Raw genomic sequence first — 18,576 nt, 5'->3', positions numbered from 1 at the left:
AAAAACGGTAAATCGTGAAATTAAAACGAACTAAAACTTTAAACAGCAATATTTCGCATTGCAATTTCTACCTCACAATTTAAAGGGGCGGCTCTGTTTACATTTTACTCGGGGTTGCTTTAATGTATCCAGGTTACCATGCTGTTTAATAGAACGCGCTCGTTTTTATTTCTCATTTCGCCAATGTACGGTAATTGGGTTTGTTCGGCGATCCTAACCGGTCGACCACTGAGTAACCGTTTACCAACCGCTGCGTTCTATCATCAACCGGTTACCATATTAATATGTTGATTAGTTGATTGAAGCACGTGATCATTAGATGTCACGTGATCAAATCACCGGTAGCTACCCGTTGAGCTCGTCGAACGCAAGCATTCCTTGCGTTCGACGAACCTTACCGGTCGACCGGTTACTAACCACAGCGTTCTATGATCAACCGGTTACCATTCCAAGCAGTTGATTGGAGCACCTGATCATTAGCTGTCACGTGATTAACTAACCGGTAGCTACCGTAATGTAAGAATTGAGAGCGTTTCAAAATTCGCCGCCGGGGACATTGGGCGCCGAGCATTTTGGACGCCGGAAACATTAGGCGCCGAGCATTTTAGGCCCCGGGAATACTGGGCACAATATGCTCGGCGCCCAAAGTTCCCGGCGCCCAAAATGCTCGGCGCCCAAAGTTCCCGGCGCCCAATATGCGGCGCTCAATCTTCCTAGACCGCAAAATAAACCCGTGCAAAAAGCACCAAAAGAAATTTAGTCTACTAATTGGATTTTTATCTTTAACATGTTGCTTTTTTTTTTTGCCTTGATTCAAGGGACTGAGTTTCGCGACATGTACTTTCTTGATAAGCTTTTTTAGTTTTGCGAGAAAGATTTGATTGACGATTTTTCCGATTTCGCCTCATCATGAGTTACACGGTCTGTTTATATATCTGTGCTGTGGTTGACTTAAATTCGCTCATTTTTGCTAAAGTTCAAGCATATGTAGCTTTGAGCCGAGTTAGGTCTCTAGAGGGACTAATTATCAGAAGTTTTGACCACTGCAAGTTACTTAATAAACCTCACGATACAAACTCTCTCAATGAAATGACAAGATTGCAAAATGTACCGTCTTATAATCATAATAACCAAGTCAATGAAAATTAACTAAAAAGTATAAAATAAAAAATTAATAAATAAAAACAAAAAACCCGACTGCGTAAAAACTAAAAAAACTCTAAAGAAAAAAGTATAAGCACAGTAGTTTAGAATGTTACGTCGACGAACCTCACCGATCAACCGGTGAGTAACCGATTGCTAACCGCAGCGTTCTTGAGGGCTATTAACTGGTTGCTTCCGATATCGTTTTATGAGCCTCACCGATTGATCTACCGGTCGACCACAACTCTAGCTGGTTGATTGGTTGAGGGAACCACGTGATATTTTTGACCAATTATAAGTAATTTTCATCTGCGTGTTATTCGTCTGCGCCATGTCTGTGCAAATAACCGGTGATCAACGGAAAGCGTTCGATGAAGCATTGGTTCGTGAACAACCGGTTAGTAACCGCTAAACGTCATTGCTGTCACATGATTAGCTAACTGGTCGCTACCGGTAGTGCTCGTCGAACGTAAACTTTATGAACGCACCCCTTGCTTATAGTCGAAAAGCACGACCGGTAGCTACCGGTTGGTTGATCACGTGACAGTAAGGACGTCAGTGGTTACTAACCGGTTGTTCACGAACCAATGCTAAATCGAACGCTTTCGGTATATCACCGGTTACTTGCGCAGATGCGGAGCAGACGAATAAGAACCCAATAACACGCAGGTGAAAAATACTTATAATTGGTCAAAAATGTCACGTGGTTCCACGACATCGGAAACGACCAGTTAACCGATAGTCACCGGTCAACTGGTTGAGCTCATCGGACGCAAGCTTTGTCAAGTGCTTGTCTGCGATGTACCTCCTGTAGATCTATTCTCCGTCGTTAATCCTCCTTAATTCACTAACTGTGAACTATAAAAATAAACCGCGAAATAAACAGAGAAAAACTTTTTTGTTTAATTCTTTACTCACAGTTTCTTTGAGTAAATGAAGTCATTTAACAAATCGATTTCGTTTTTTCTTTCAACTGAGAAATAGCTATTTTTGGAAAAAATTGTACAATATTTTCCGCTTTTAGTATTTTGTAGTTATGAGTGACTTATTGGGATCCATTTTAAGCTCGATGGCGAAACCACCTTCAATGTCAAGTGAACGGAACAAACAAATACAAAGTAAGTTCCTTGAATATTTAAAAAGAAATAAAATAATGTACCTCATATGTTTTACTTATAAGTGAGGATCAGTCTAAAACATTTACTACTCTTTTAAAAAACCTACATTAAATTAACATTTGTTTATTTACTTACTGAAATACTTTGAAGATAAAATTTAGTACTTCAAAAAATATCTTAGTTAACGAAGAAAGGATTTGTGTGGTAATAATTCTGATATCATTGCTGGCTGTGCAGGGTTGCTCACCCACCCTTAGAGTACCCCTTTGGGGCGGATACCCCTAAATATCACGAAGCAAGAGTCTATATTAAAAGCAAGAGCCCTCCCCCCCCCCAAAAAAAAGTAAAAAATACCCCTTGAAACACCCCCCTAAGTTTCAATGGCACAGTCTGCATCCCTCTAGGTGGGAAATCCTGTTTTATGTCCGTTTGCAGCTTGGGTGTTTTAAATGTGACTTAAAATTTGAATAAAAAATTAATGTTGTATCAGAAACAATGTAGAGTCAGTATGTTTCGGTGTGATTCTTGTTTTCTAGCTCATGGGTCATGAAGCTCTTAATTAGTGTGTCTAGCTATTTTGTATATGGTACCCTAATAGCCATAAATGCTCTTTGCATTTACAGTTAATGCAGAGGCATAGCTAGAAAATGTCGATGCACGACATGTGTGGATACATTTGCTGCTGTGCAGATACATTTGCTGCAAATATGTACTTTGCTCAAAATTTTTAAATTAGTACTAGAGACGTACCGAGTAGCACTTTGGCCGAGTACCGAGTACTCGGCCTTTCACTACTCGGCCGAGTACCGAGTTACCGAGTACTCGGCCGAGTTACCAAGTACCAATTATGTTTTAAGAAGAACCACCGACACACATGTGATGAATTTTGAACTTATTGGAATAGTAGTATAAACCTCCTTGTTCATATAATAGTTTTTAAAACTAAATTCCTGCTGAAATTTAATTACACATTATATAAACAATTTTGTTTGTGTCAAAAATTTTACAAAAAAACTATTTTTAAAATTCAAAATAAATAAATAAAAGGTATGATTAATCAAGTTGGAATTAAAACAAATTACAGTGAAATCCCTCTAATGCAGACACTAACAGGACAATTTTTTTTTGTCCACAATAGAGAAGTGTCCGCAGGACAGGGGTTTAATAATGTTATTTGCATTGGAACTGGGGAATTAAAAACTGTCCGCATAAGAGGGGTGCCCGTTAGGAGGGGTTTCACTGTATACCAATCCATTATAGTTCTAGTCCGCCAAACATAAATAATTTTTAAAAGCAGATAAAACAAATGTGCAGGAACACTGCAGACACGTGTTTCTGACCCCCCGTTGCAAGGAACGTCTTTTTCAGTGCATAACATGTGAGCTAAAGAATGTAAAGACAAACGACAAAAAAAATCCGACTTTTGTCGGATACCTTTAAATCCACGAGCTCCCATTTTGTGCATTGAAAAAGAAATTCCTTGTAATGCCAAAACACGTATCTGCAGTGTTCCTGCAGTGTGCTTTTAACGTTGTTTTATTTCCTTTTATTTTTTAAGCAAAGGTAATTTATATTTTTTGTAACTAATTTTTGTTTGTAGCAAAAATCAATTTTTAATATAAAAATTCCATACGTTCTATACATACCTTTTTGCATAATTTTTAATAAATAAGTTTTATTAACTTTGGGGACATTAAAATAAAGATTCATTCCACAAACTTCATTATTCTCAAACTTTAAATTTGACTTATAAATTTTAACTGTAAATGATTGCAGAATATAATGCTTGCTCTTTTTTTATAAATTTTAGTATCTGTCTTCTACAATATTCAATTTTTTGCAACTACTCGGTATTGGCCGAGTATCTGATCAGAATTTGGCCGAGTACCGAGTACTCGGCAAATTGGCCGAGTACCGAGTAGTTACCGAGTACTCGGTACGTCTCTAATTAGTACCAATATTTAACAATGTTACCTTGAAAATCTGTAGATAAATTTATGAAATTAATTTCTTGCTTTTATGGACACATGAATGAAAGCACAATAAGCATGTTGCATTACTGAACATTTCACCTACCCACTATACATTTTTTAAAATTACTTGCAGAAAGTTTTGAGTTGTGTGCACAAATACTTCATATTTTTATCTCTCAACGTGCAGAGGTTCTCAAAGTCCAGACCAACATGGGCCCCCACCTAAAAACTGAAAATGTAACAACTTTGTGGACTCTCCCCCCCCCCCCCGCCCTTAAGAAAGCCCCCGATTGGGTGATATATTTAAATTTTTTTTTCAAATAAATGTATTTTACTTATTGTTTTTGAATTCATATCTCTATATTATATTTTCATTACTTAACATTACATTATTGAGCTGTGGCAGTAAAAAGTGATACAAAAATAAATATCTAGGAATAAAAGTTATCAAATTACTAGTTAACTAGTAATAACGGATTTATTGGGGTGAGTGAACGAAACAATGTTAGCTTTGTTTTTGTCTTTGTGAGACATAGAACCATTAAGTATTTGGATTTTAAATTACAACAGCGCAAAATTAAAGTAACAGACGTAGCATTTGTAAGAAAAATACAATAATTCATGATGTTTTATAGATTATTTATTGATTTGCTGGTTAATGTTTTGCTATGTTTAGATCAAGTCTAATATTTCCTTTCACCCTGTACAAGTTTTCCTTCTTTTACATAAAATAAATCGGAGAATTATACATTTTTGTGAGTGGTAATGGACGTACTATTTTTGGACAAGGTTTTCAATAGAAGGCTAGTACTGCTCAAAATTCTCTGATTTACGACATTTCACAAGTGAAAAAATATTTTTCTTACTGACTTATTTGTTACTATGATCTACAAATAATCAAAACATTTAGAGAATTTTTTTTAAAATTATAATGGAAAAAAATATTTTGTGTTGGTAACGGACGTACCTTTTCCTTAAGAATGAAAATAATTGACAAAAAGGTGTGTATGATTAGATCAAAATTTTAATCCAGGATTTTTAAAATGATATCGAAACATGGTTGTCAATAACTGAAGTGCATTAAGTGGAGCCATAGTATCAACACAGTCATAATAAAGCAGTAGTATAATGCAATGATGGTATTCAGGTCTGTTGTCTGTAAATTTCTTCCTACTTTCAGTTTTCTTGAAATATTTCCCCTCATATCTAACATTGCCTCCCATTGGATTCGTAAATAACAGTTCTTTGATTTAGTTGCAATTTTAACATGAACAAAGGATCTTTTTTTACTTTCTTCTGTATCTAATATATTGAAAAAAGTATTGGATTTGTGCAAATTTTCGAATTTTGACGGATTTGAAAGTTTTGAGGTGTGCTGAGTCCATTTTAGTCATTTTTGTCTGTCTGTGTGTGTGTGTGTTTTTATGTGTGTTACCGTTTTTTTTGTGGCCACTCTACAGTAAAAACTATTTACCGCATGAAATTGAACGAAATTTGATACACATATGTGCTGCTATGGGAACTTGTGCCTATTTGTTTTTGGCGCGAATTCCTCCAAGGGGTGGAACAATTTTTTGAGTTATGTATGCCTGCAATTTCCCAGAAAGTAACGGGTGGAATCAGACAATATTTAGTCCATATGTTGCCCATAAGATGTACAGATGCTGATTCAATTTTGGTGTCAATAGCTCAAGCGGGGGATGAACTATAGAACGCTTTTTGTTGTCACTTGTGACTACTATGTCTCAAGAAATAATGAACCGAATCAAACAAAAATTTGTCTACAAGTAGCCCTTAGAAGGTACAATAGCCGATTCTATTTTCACGTCAATAGCTATAAAGAGAGTGGTACATTTGAACATTCTTCTCATTTTTATTGCGAGTGCTATATCTCAAGAAGTAATGCTTGGTTCTGGATGAAATTTGGAATAAATGTGAACCTATGTGTAGTGTAAACAGACTTTGGTTCGATTTTGGCACGAATCATTCCAAGGGGGGGGGGGGGCTGATTTTTTTTTGTATGGATAAAAATATTTTAATTAATGCAACAATATAAAAGCAACAACAATCTGTCATCTGCATGTTTCACGTGATTTTAATTGTAGGCAAATGATTGGAAGTATTATCTCACTGATTTAAAATTTTTAATTGTTGTCATCTTATGTTTGTCAACAAATAAAATATTTGTAATTAATTCAAGCGAGGCTTTTAAAATAACTTTCAATTTTCGCTGTTTGCTTTGCTTTTGCAATAATTGGGAGATTGGGACGATCGTCAAGTTTTTATGTGCGTAATTTTATTTCTTCTGGGAATATTGCTTTCTCGTCAAGCATGGGGCGGGACCAGAATTCATAAGAAAGATATAAAAGAAAGTTTTGTGATGGCCATAACATACTAGTTTTAGTATTAGGATCATTTTCACCCTCTTTGCTGTTCTGTTTGATTTTCGACTCTTTCATTTTATCTATTCCTGATGACTCATCAGGTAGAAGGATTTGATAGTTTTTTATGCATTTTATGTTATGTAGTCTTAGGGTATTAGGTAGAGCTGTTATCAAGACTTGTTAAATTTATATCTGTGTCTGAAATTGCAACATGTTAAATATATATTTTTGTATTGTCCTTCATTGCAAGTGATACAAATTCTGAAGCAGTTTTAATTATGTGTCCATTGGCTCCCTCAATACCTTCAAACATTCCTTTTAAAAACCACCTGTAATCTCCAAAACCAGTTTCGGAAGTCCAAAACCCCAATCCTCGACCAAATATTTCAGGAATGTGGTCTTTCCCCTACCTGCAGCATTGTTTTGGAGAAATTTTGTGGAAAATTTAGAGTTAAAATGTGTGTTGTGTTTTAGTAACTGTATGCACTAAGTTAATATTGTGAAACTTTTTCTGTGTTAACCAACCTATTCTGTTTTCTAGAACAAAAGAAAATGCTTGAAAAACAACAAGCTGCTCAAAAGGAAAAGCTTAAACACTTTAGAGAAAAGGTATTTTTATTTATTATTTGCGATCAAAATTGCAGCAGAACCTCAATTATTCAAGGTGATCAGGATCGGATGGGCCTCCTTTGGTAAATTCAAAATTCCAGATGAGAGTGCATAAAAATGACTACCAGGAGACAACAGAATTTTTGGAAGAACCTGTATGCATTTACAAAAAAAAAAAAAAACTATTAAATGTGATATATGAAATTACATTACGCTATAAATATAAGCTAGGGTCTGGTGGGGTAAAGTGGTCATAAAATTGTAGGTTTTCAACTTAGTTGGATAATAAATACAATTAATTCTTTAAACACTTCAACATTTTTTGTTGTTACTTTACATTGCATTATTAAAGAACACGGTACATTGAATTTCAGGGGAAAAAAATATTGATTTAAGTAGTTTTATAACACTTTTATTTCCCTATGTATTTATGACCACTTTACCCCATGGGGTGGGGGAAAGTGGTCATAGCATGGGGTAAAGTGGTCATAGTTAAAAATGGATGCAAAACCATTATAAATAACCTTAATATTTGTATGTTTCGGTTATTTTTATAGTTACAAGTATTTGCACAAGTATATGAGTGTATGCACGAGTACGTGTCGTGTAAACATGAGTAAACATATTTATATATGAGGGGATGCATGTATCAGGTATATGAATGCGCGTGCCTACTCAAGTGTATACGTATATACATGAGTATATAAACATGAATATGTGATTACCTACAGGAGTGTATACGTGTCTACACGAGTATATACGTGTCACGTGTATATACGAGTATATACGCATAAACGAACGTCATACGCACATATGCAATTGCATCTCTGGTACATACGTGCATACTTAAGTGTGTGATACGTATATAGTAGACGTATATATGCAAATATAAAAATACATGCTTACATAAACGGGTATACACGAGTTAATTCGTGGATACATCCACTGCGTCTTTGGTACGTGTCTACTCACGCATATATATATATATGGAAGCACAAGTACATACCTATGTATACGTGTAAACACGATTATATACCTGTATAGACGCATATATGTACTATTACGCGCATACACCAGTATATATATGTATACACGAGTATATACCCTTACATACATGTATGCCTACAGAGTGCATCCAAGCTCTTGGGCAAAAATCTAAGGAGTGTGAGAGGGGAGGATAAGAAGCAAAGAATCATAAGGAACTTATGGTAGTAGACGCGCTACATGCACACAAAGCCGAAAATTAATGGATGCAAAATAGGTCACAAATTTGTTGCACAAAGATGATTTTACCCAAAGTTTTAGTTTTTAAGAAATATTTAGAGCAGTTCTTAAAAGTTACGGTCTGTAGTAGTTCTAATACAAGCATCACAACAAAGACGCAGCGACTGATGAAAGTTTTTCATAAGTCTTGTTATTGCAACAGAGAGTGATTTGTGATTGCGACAGATGTAAAAAACAGCTGAAGGCCGCAAATTTTCATCAGTCGCTTTAAAATTTTCTTAAGACCTCAAATGTTGTGTAAAATGGTCTTTGTGTAATAAATTTCTGACCTGTTTTGCATCCATCAGTTCCTGGCTTTAAGTGCATGTAGCGCGTCAGCATTGTGTTTGTGACCATATGTTTGTTCCTATGGTTCTCGCTTCTTATCCTCCCCTCTAACACCTTTTAATCATTTGCTCAAAAATGCAAACTCACTCTGTATACTCTTATATCATATGCTTGTATGTAAGTGTCTACTTGAGTATGTATGCGTATATATGTGTCTACCTGAGTATATAAGTGTTCGTATCTATACGAGTGTAAGGGAGGATATACGTGTATATATGTATAGAATGTATATATGCATGGTTAAAAATACTTGCAGATGCCCTTATACGTATTTATTGGTGCATTTATGTGAATTTTTTTATATACGTGCCTACACGAGTATGTATACGTATGCATACGCATATACTCGTATATTTAACCTCGTTTACTGTAAAATCTATACACTTTAAGTGAAATTAATAATTAATTTATATCTGCCTTATACTTAAAGATTAAATGACATTAGAACAATATTCATTAAGCCTAATATTATGACCACTTTACCCCATCTTACTTAAACTGTTCTAAAAAATTATCCAAAATGAATTCAGATAACTGCTAATGAGCAAGAGTTCTTGAGACATGTAGGAAGCGACCTGTGCAGTTAATCTGTTCATAATTCCAGCAAACAAAATTTCCCAAGCAAGTTAAAAAAGGTGTTTAGATTTTTAAATTTTTCAAATTCCCACATGCTATTTTTTCTTACCAAATAAAGTTTTGGCAGTTGTAAAATTTTGTGTTCAAAATGTAGTTTCTAACTGTCCTACTCTAAAATAAAATTTTCATATTCATTCGAACATTTATTTCCAAGCTGTAGCCATTTATTTGACGAATGACCACTTTACCCCATTGACCACTTTCCCCCACCAGACCCTATAAATTTGTTCAATAAATGTGACATAAGTCAGAAAACGCAAAGTAAATTTAACAAGCTGTTAAATTTACATTGCAATTAAAATATAGAGAACTTTAATCTTTATTGTGGTAGTAATGCATTTTGTCTATTCATTTATATTTTTTTTATAATTTTAAACATAAATACATGTTTAAAAACATTACTAAACAAAACAATGTTTTTAGATTCATATTCAATAGCATTTTTAAATCTTTAGAGTGAAGCACCGTTTATACGGTTTTTGAAGAATGGGTTGGACTGTATAAAAGAAAACGTATAAATGGAAAAAATGTATATTAGGTATACGTTAATATGTATTAAACTCTGCAGGGACAGTTTAAAAAATGTATTATTGATTTAAAAAAAAATATAGAAGAGAAAGGCATAAACCGTCCGTCACTGTTTTTTTATTTTCAAATATTTACCACCGAGTTTGAAGGAGAAAAGAACATTTCATAACCGAAATGCATGAGTAGTTTGGTGCCTACAGCAGAAATAACTGCCTCCAGTAACCCTGAAGTGATATTGTTTATTTGCCAAAGCAATACAATTTGAAAAACCGGCATTGGCAAACAAGGTCTGGTAAAAAGAGTTTTGGATAATATAGGTTCCACTGTATCTGATTTTATATGATTTAAAAAAGAATAAAAAAAATGTGTTTGGTGCTGCAGATCAAGTTTTGCTTCACTAAAACCAGGGTTCTCTGATATATATCAGTCGATATATATCATGATATACAGGGTGTTCCGTTTAAATCTGCAAGACCTCTGTTTTTGCAACTGTTAGTTCTAGATGTATACTTCCAATTGCAAAAATGTTCAAAATCAGATGCAGGGTTAAGATATTGAAAGCTTGAAGCAAAAATAAAAATGAGTCAAAAATACAAAATTTAACTTTTTATACACAGGCCCTAGGTGCTCTAACTTATATTTAGTGAAATAATCTCTCCATTGAAAACTATTACTGACACAAAAAGCCTCCCCCTTGGTGATACATGTTGAGGTTGAAGACTAACCCCCCCCCCCCCCCTGCTATATCACGTGTATTTTTAATACTTGCGAAAAATCTTATTATTCTTTTTAAATATTTATAAAATACAGGTATAAGTATCATCTAATAATGAAAGACTGCAATAATAACATCAAAGACTATAATAATGAAAGGTGTGCGAAAAAAATATTAAAGTAGAGTATCCTCAGACCACAGATAACCAAGACTTCCTTCCATGCCAACAACTGGGTAAGCATCTTCAGTTGTAGTTGTAGGTACAGTACTTAATTCTTCGAGATCCATGTCGGTTTCATCGAACCACTCGGTGTCGTCAATTTTCCGCACTATGCACAGAATCTCTCGCGATCGTCGCATGAGGATGCGGGAAGGACGAACATTGTGCATCTCTAGACTGTTATTGCGACGATTCAGTTGCTTGTGACAAGCATTCACATGTTCCTTTGCTTTTTTCTTTGTACAAAAGTACAATGCACACTGCTGGCATGTCCTTTTAAAAATTATCTGTTGATCCTCTGCAGGCACGATCAAGAACTTCACTTTGCTTGTTTGGCAATGACGCGGCGGCGAATCAAAGTCGCACACTACAAGCCGCTTTTCGGCTAAGTGTTGCGCGTTTGTCGGAAAAATAAATATACGTGATATATTACTACAACCTTCTCTCCCCCTATGTGATATTTCGTTATTTTTTCTGGACCCCCCCCCACTTTCGAGCCTCACGTGATTAATGGATGGCCCCTAACTGTATAAGTAGCTATCAGAAGAAAAAACGAGCAAAATTGCTAATGCTAAATTAACATTCAAATTGATTAAAATGTAAAATGAAATATTAGATATAAGTAATGAAAGAAACCTTAATTCCATGTCTAGATATTGCAATAATAATATAAGAAAATAAAGAGTGATTTGAGGATGCATGTACTATTTTGAAGACTTAAATTTGTGCCAATTGAAAATATTGGAATATATATACCAAAATATCCGCTATATATCAAAATTTCGGATATTTTTGATATTTTCGAAAATATCATGATAATTTCGGATATTTTCGAACTTTGACTAAAACTAACTCCTAGAAGCTTATTTAACTCGATTTTAACGCATTCATAATCTATTACATTCTTTTACAGAAAAAAAAAGAATTGCAACAGAAACATAGAAAAGAGGATTTCAATGTTAGCACTTCTGTCCCTTTGTGTTGAAGGGGAAAATATTTCTTGACAAAAGGGAACTTGTTACTTAAGTTTTGCATGGATATGATACATAAAGTTAGTTTTTTTTTTTTTTTTTTGCAATTTTTCATGTTAATCATTTTTTACTCTCCAAATTACTAACTCCAGCATATACAAACTTACAAGGTAAGCCTCCAGTGAGGGACACCTAGAAAATGAACATTAATCTCTGCTTCCAGTACCTCAAAGTAGTAGCCATTTTTTAAATTTTAATTATACTCGGAATAGAGAACACTCAAAATAAATAGACAGGATGTCAAATGAGCACAATTTATAATTGAATATTGTTAACTATGCTATCTGAGAAAGGTACTGCTTGATTTCTTACTTCTGAAAAATTCAGAACATTTATATCTTGACATATTAACCTTTTAATAAATGACCATACAAGATGACTCTGAGTACCCTTCAAATGCCTTTACATCTTCTGTAATGCTCTAGTATCTTGAAGAGTGAACCAAATCTAATACAAATACAAATGTGTGGGCCCAGCTAGGCTGGTCCTATTCAGTTTATTAGTACCCAATGAAGATCAATGGCCCTCCTAAGGGCTTGTTCACATATCGGCCGTCCATTCCGTCCATCACGTTTCTTTCCTCCCGAATCAAGTTTTCTTTGCTGGTTGCCATGGCAGCAAGCCGTCATGGACGGGACCTGTTTCGATCAGAAGAACCTTGATATCTGACGGCCGTCAAAAGTAGAACAGCATTTCATTGGTTCCTGCCAAGTAGCGCGCTCTTTTCTCTGGTGGGCGAGTTCAGCCATGTAATTGATGTGTGGTGACCGTATGTGAATGCTACTCTGTTTTCGTCGGCAGTCCGTCACGTCAAAAAACGGGATGGACGGAACGAATGGCCGATAAGTGAACTGCCCTTAAAGCTATTTACCTCATTACTCATTGCAGCCTCTTCTTGTAAGCTGTTCCAAGTTACCACTACACACTCTACTGCAGTAATAATTTTTCCTAATTTCCAAATTAGCCTGAGATTTGATATAACTTAAAACAATGATCCCTCATCCAGCTTTCCGTGCAAAAATTTAAACCATTACACGTCTTTCATTTTGGGGAATTTAAGCAACTGAATCATGTTCCCTCTGAATTTTAAGTAAAAACAAATGTTAGTGCATATTTTTAAATTTTCAATGTATATTTTAGGTACATTTTTAATGCATATTTGCATGCATATTTTAATGATTTTTAGTGCATAAAATCCAAGCTCTGGTAATAACATTTTAACTTTGTACTAGATTTTACTAGTTTTTAACTATCATTTTCTATTCTAGATTGAAAAAGAAATCAATGATTTTTTACAAAATCCAGAAAAGCATAAGCACAAGTTTCCCCCTATGGACAAAGTCTATCGTACCATTATGTAAGTTTGTTTTTAGAACAGACAGTCATTTAGCTAACTGCCATAAGTTGCTTAAATAGGAAACATTTTGAAACTATTTTAAAACACTTAATTTCCTGTTGCTTTAGAATGATAATAGGGGGAAGTGGGGTATGTTGGACCGTGAAGCATGCTGGACCGGTCTCAATTATTCAAATACTATTAATATTTTTTATTTTATGACCAACAAATAGCATCTATGGTCCTACAAATCCTGTAATGAAATCACATGATACAGTTATATTGAACAAATTTTATTCCAGAAAGTGCTATTTCAGTAGTCCTGAGTAATTTTCAGAAATCTGTAACTTTATTTTTTAATGGTATTCATCAAGTTTGTGGGGAAAAAAATTGAACTGATTTCTTAAAGTAACTTCCTTTAATTCATAATAATTGGCAATTTTCATTTTTTGTCAAAAAGAAAAAAAATATGACAGCACTCTTTCAGACCAAGAACATGGGGTAGGTTGGTTCACTCTTTGTGGGGCTTGTTGGATTGGACCAATGTAGCCCACTATAATTTAAAAACTTTTTTTCTCTTAAATCTCAATAATTATAACAATATTCTAAGTGTTTGTATATTATAACATTCATTTCATTTCATGTTACACATGCTTCAAAATAATAATAATAAAAACTTAGGGCAAAAAAAGCAAAGATATATTTTATAATTGTTTAACAAAATTATCCTAAATTAATTTTACCAAAAGATATATTTAATATCTGCACTTTTTTTGCTATTTATATTTTCAAATATACTTCAAAATTTTTGCAGACAATGGGGTTGTTTCCTTCAGTCAAAATTACTACTTTTAGTCACTTAAATTTTTTAGTCTCTCTACCAGGGTTCCACATTATGATAATCAACAAGCAAATCAAAATTGTGCTCTGCGCTTGCTATCAACCATATTGTTGCCAATACACGTGAGTAAAGATGTGAATTAAATATTTTAGTCTGTGAATGGCAACATTGACATTTCATCATTTGTGATGTCATCGGGCAGAAACATAAACGATGAAAACGTACCGATTTAAGTAATTTTTTTAAAAATATTAAACTTAAACAAATTATTTAAAAAATGGTCATATCCCATGTTTTTAAGCATGCTCTTTCAGAAAAAATTACTTTTAAAATTTTAAAACAACCGCATTGTTTTCTAAGAGTAAAATATGCAATACATGCTATAAAAAAGTTCCTGTATTAAACTTTTTTTTTTTTTTTTGCAAACAAGCAGCAAAATAACGCAAAATATTAATTAAAGAAATACAAAAATATACTTTTACTTAAGATTATCTAATTTTGATTTTAGAACACGAAGATATGTTAGCTTAAAGCTGTCAATTTGTTTGTACTTTTTCTTTGAAATATATGGTGTATAACAGGATTCTTTTCTTTTTGGAGTTGTTTCATGCTATGCAATGAAGAAAGAAAGAACTCCCCCCCCCCCCAGCAAGTTTTGATGTAACTTTGCATAAAAGTAACATATGACATCCTTCCAAAGCCAGTCCAATAAAAGTGCTACTTCCAAAGCTCAAGAAGTAGCACTTTTATATTCCCAGATATCATGTAAGGCAATTTTAGTTAACTTTAATCTGCATTAATTGTCTCATGAATACTCAATAATTGATTTTTCCTTTGATTTTTAAAAAACAATTCTATACTACTATTGCTGTATTTTAATAAAGATTATTTATCTATTAAAATCAGGTTAATGTTATATTGATCTTTAATGGATAAATAATCTTTTTCACATCTCTTTTTTTCACTCAGCACACAAAAGAGAATAAAGTATTTACAAAGTTTGATAGTATTTATCACTAAAATTATAACAAATGTTGTTTGAGTTATGCAGTCCAACGTGCCCCACCAGGCGGACCAAGGTACCCCAACCTGTGGGGCACATTGGACCACTTTATGAGGTTCCATTAAAAAAGTAATGTAAAAAAGGTTTATCAATTCAACATTTCCAAAAAAATCTGTGGTGTTGAGAAGTGTTTAGTGAAACCTATTGTAGAAAATGGAAGTGCTCATTAAATTTTTTAGCGAAATAAAAAAAAGAAAAGTAAAAAAGTGGACCAACGTGCCCCACGTCCCCTTACTATAATTTTTGATCAACTGAATTAAATTAAGTATACTTTAAATTAAAGTTAATGTTAGAAAGAAAACTGTGATGCATTGCAAATATCTAACTGTTTAATTTAAAATGCATAAAAAGGAACTTGCTTCATAGAATGCTTTTAGTTGATTATATTTTTTTATTTTATTACTTTATTATATTTCAGCAATGTTTTTTGATCGAAACAATAATCAGACATAGTTTGACTATAGTAATATAACTAAGGGTAAACCTGAAATTCACAAATTGCTTGATCCCAAGGTGTGCAGAGTTTAGAGAGTTGATTATGCAGCTATGTATTGCAAACAGAATGCATATTAATCCCTTCTAAATGGCAAAATGCATCCTCACCCTTGTCATTTTGATAAGGCAGATATGATTGCTATAAGACCTTCAAATGACCTTGTCAATCACTAAATATCATTTTAAAGAAATGATTGGTACCTTGAATTTTGTCTATGTTGATCAACCTATTTGTAAAGTCTCAATATGTGTGCAGGCTGTTACAGATGCTGTGGTAATAGGTTACATTCTAGTTAATTCCAGTAGCATGGTTCACCAAGTATGTAGAAACTCAGGATCTCTGTCATTGCTTTTATCAGACGAATAAACCATCATAAGATAAGATAAATAAATACCTTTGTGCAGAATAGTAAAGTCAGAACAAACAACGTAAGTAGAAGCACAAATTTGTAAATTACAGCAGACACGTGTTTCGGCGTTACAGGGAACGCCTTTTTCAATGCAAAAAATAATGAGCTTATGGATGAAAAGACATCCGACAAAAGCCAAGAGCAGATAAGCATGCAGCTTAAAAGATAAAAACAGCGGATTAGCCAAACACCAATGACAAAGTTATAAAGCGATCAGGAACCAATAGGAATGCAAGCAAAGGCCAGGAGCTTTCTCTTAGGTACGAACCCAGAAAGAAAGAATTCAATAGGACAAGGATTAAGCCGAAGCTTAAACAAAAAGAAAAGAAATTGTCAGTAACCGTGAACCGCAAGAAAGGAAAAGCAGAATGGAAAACCATGAAATAAAATAAACAGAAACAAACAATATTCGAAAAAAGGAAAAATAAAGATAAATAGAAGAAAATTGGGGGGGGGGGGTGTCAATCAAGACAAAAAGGTAAAAACAAACAAAGGAGGATAGATAAAAATGAGTGGGAAAAAAGGGGAGTATTAAAGATATGGGAGCCAAATGTTAGAAAAATATGGAACTGAACTAAGATCGTTAACTAAGTTAGAACTGTTCCTCAAAATATGAAAGGATTCCCAAAAGTCAAGATCTGATGAATTGGGGCATTTTTGGATAATCTGATAAGAGTTAAAATCAAAAGAGTGATTCGAATCCCAACAATGTTGAGCAATACTAGACTTATTTAATTGTTGTTTTTTCACATAATTTTGATGCTCTTTCAAGCGAATTTTTAAAGCACCATCAGTTTAGCTCATTGAACATGTTTAGTGTACAAGAGAAAGATTTAAGTTTGATTTAGATTATACCCAACAACAAATTTAGAATTTTTTAGATCAGAGCTGTCGAAAATATTGACTAGCCTTCTTGCAAGTACAAAAAAAAAAAAAAAAAAAAGCAAAGCAATTATAAATAAAGAACAACCAGCCACTTTTTTCCTGCATTTTGTGTCGAGAAATTTAGTACAAAAAATGAGGTTCAAAGTATGGGATCAACTTATGGGGCAGAATTTCTGAAAGATTTCAAAGAACAATTCTTAGAAAAAACTCAAAAACATGAACAGTTTTCAGATTTTAGTCTCTCTTAAGAAATGCTAAAGAAGTAAATCCTTACATTTTGCTATGATTTTACATAGTCTAACTATGAAATAAAGACTAAATATTTACAGTAAACGGCCAACTACACGAAAAGGGTGAGATCTCTGTATTCACGAATTTTCCCGATAGTTACTAATTAATGCTCGTTTGATTAAAATAATGTATTATGGCTGCAGCATAAATTTTTATGGATATTAAAACAAAATAATAGCAATAAGTGACAAAAATTGTGACAGCAAAATCAAATTCTTTACAAAAATCACGATCGTCGAAGCGAACCCTTTTTGTACAAATGAATAAAAATCGGTCGCTTTTTAACCTAAAAATTTTCAGCACATTATATTTTTCTCTTTTTATGGTGTTTAAATTCCAAATTCGCGACAAAACACTATCAATTTTTTCAGAAAGTAGGGACTCAGCTTATATGCATGTTTTCGATTTTTTCCCGATTTTCTGCCTTAAAGTGGGGGGGGGGGGGGGGGGGGTCGACTTATACAAGAGTATATACAGTATATATTTTTTTTTTCATGAATTTCTTTTATTGTAACCAATTTTCTTTCCAGTCATATTTTTCAGTCTATTATCTGCAGTAAGATTATTTGTTGAATTAATGCTTTTCAATTCATAATCACAGATAATGTATTTTGTTTCATATTGTTCAATACTACATGAGAATTGATGCAATTAAATAAGAACACGTTTATACAAAAAAAAAAAATCTATTCTCGAACAATATGATTTATATTATGTACTATTTCGAAAGTGAAAAGAACTAATAAAACGAAAGCAGATGCTAAAGATTGCAGAAAATTAGAGAAAAACCCTTATATTACACTTGATACATGGCATCGAAGAAACCCATAAAAATATGCCAAATATGCTAAATATTCAATATGTAAAAGCTCAATGTGCATGTTTTTAACATATAAGGAAGAAAGATAGGCCTTTACCTTTGGTGGTGTGGGGGAGGGGGGGGATGGTGTTGGTTTCTTTTGCATTTGGGAAAAAATGGCCTGTGGGCTAAAGGGTTCTTCTGGCCAGTAGCTAGTAACTAAAAATTAGAATTTTCCGGTCTAGTTGATGTTTAACATCAAATCTTTTAATTTCTGATAGGTACAATCAAGATTAGTGACTCTTTCTTCATCAAAGTGGAGATTGTAGATCAAGTACCAATTGATGAAGTATGGAAATATTCCCATCTAAGGGACTCCTTTTGATCAGCAATACACCTTAGTTTGGAATGGTTCTTAGGGGCATAGAAATTGCTCCCTGTTTGTTATTTGATAAAAATGCTGAAGAGTTTTCTTTCATTGCAATTTG

The 18,576-nt window shown here is 33.6% G+C and overlaps 1 protein-coding gene across 1 annotated transcript in view; it reads left to right on the top strand.

Moving 5' to 3' along the window:
- The first annotated feature begins 2,014 nt into the window (after positions 1-2,014).
- LOC129223446 (sperm-associated antigen 7 homolog) overlaps positions 2,015-18,576 on the top strand; it is a 44,230-nt gene continuing 27,668 nt past the window's right edge. Inside the window, exons 1-3 of the mRNA XM_054858062.1 lie at positions 2,015-2,261; positions 7,160-7,227; positions 13,237-13,325. Of these exons, the coding sequence (XP_054714037.1) occupies positions 2,180-2,261; positions 7,160-7,227; positions 13,237-13,325 (239 nt within the window). The 5' untranslated portion in view covers positions 2,015-2,179. The remainder of the gene's footprint in view (positions 2,262-7,159; positions 7,228-13,236; positions 13,326-18,576) is intronic.

This window comes from Uloborus diversus, chromosome 5 (assembly GCF_026930045.1).
Source record: "Uloborus diversus isolate 005 chromosome 5, Udiv.v.3.1, whole genome shotgun sequence".
In the NCBI taxonomy this organism is placed as follows: Eukaryota; Metazoa; Arthropoda; class Arachnida; order Araneae; family Uloboridae; genus Uloborus; species Uloborus diversus.
Note: the sequence above shows the minus strand (reverse complement) of the source record. Positions and strands in the feature narration are given on the sequence as shown.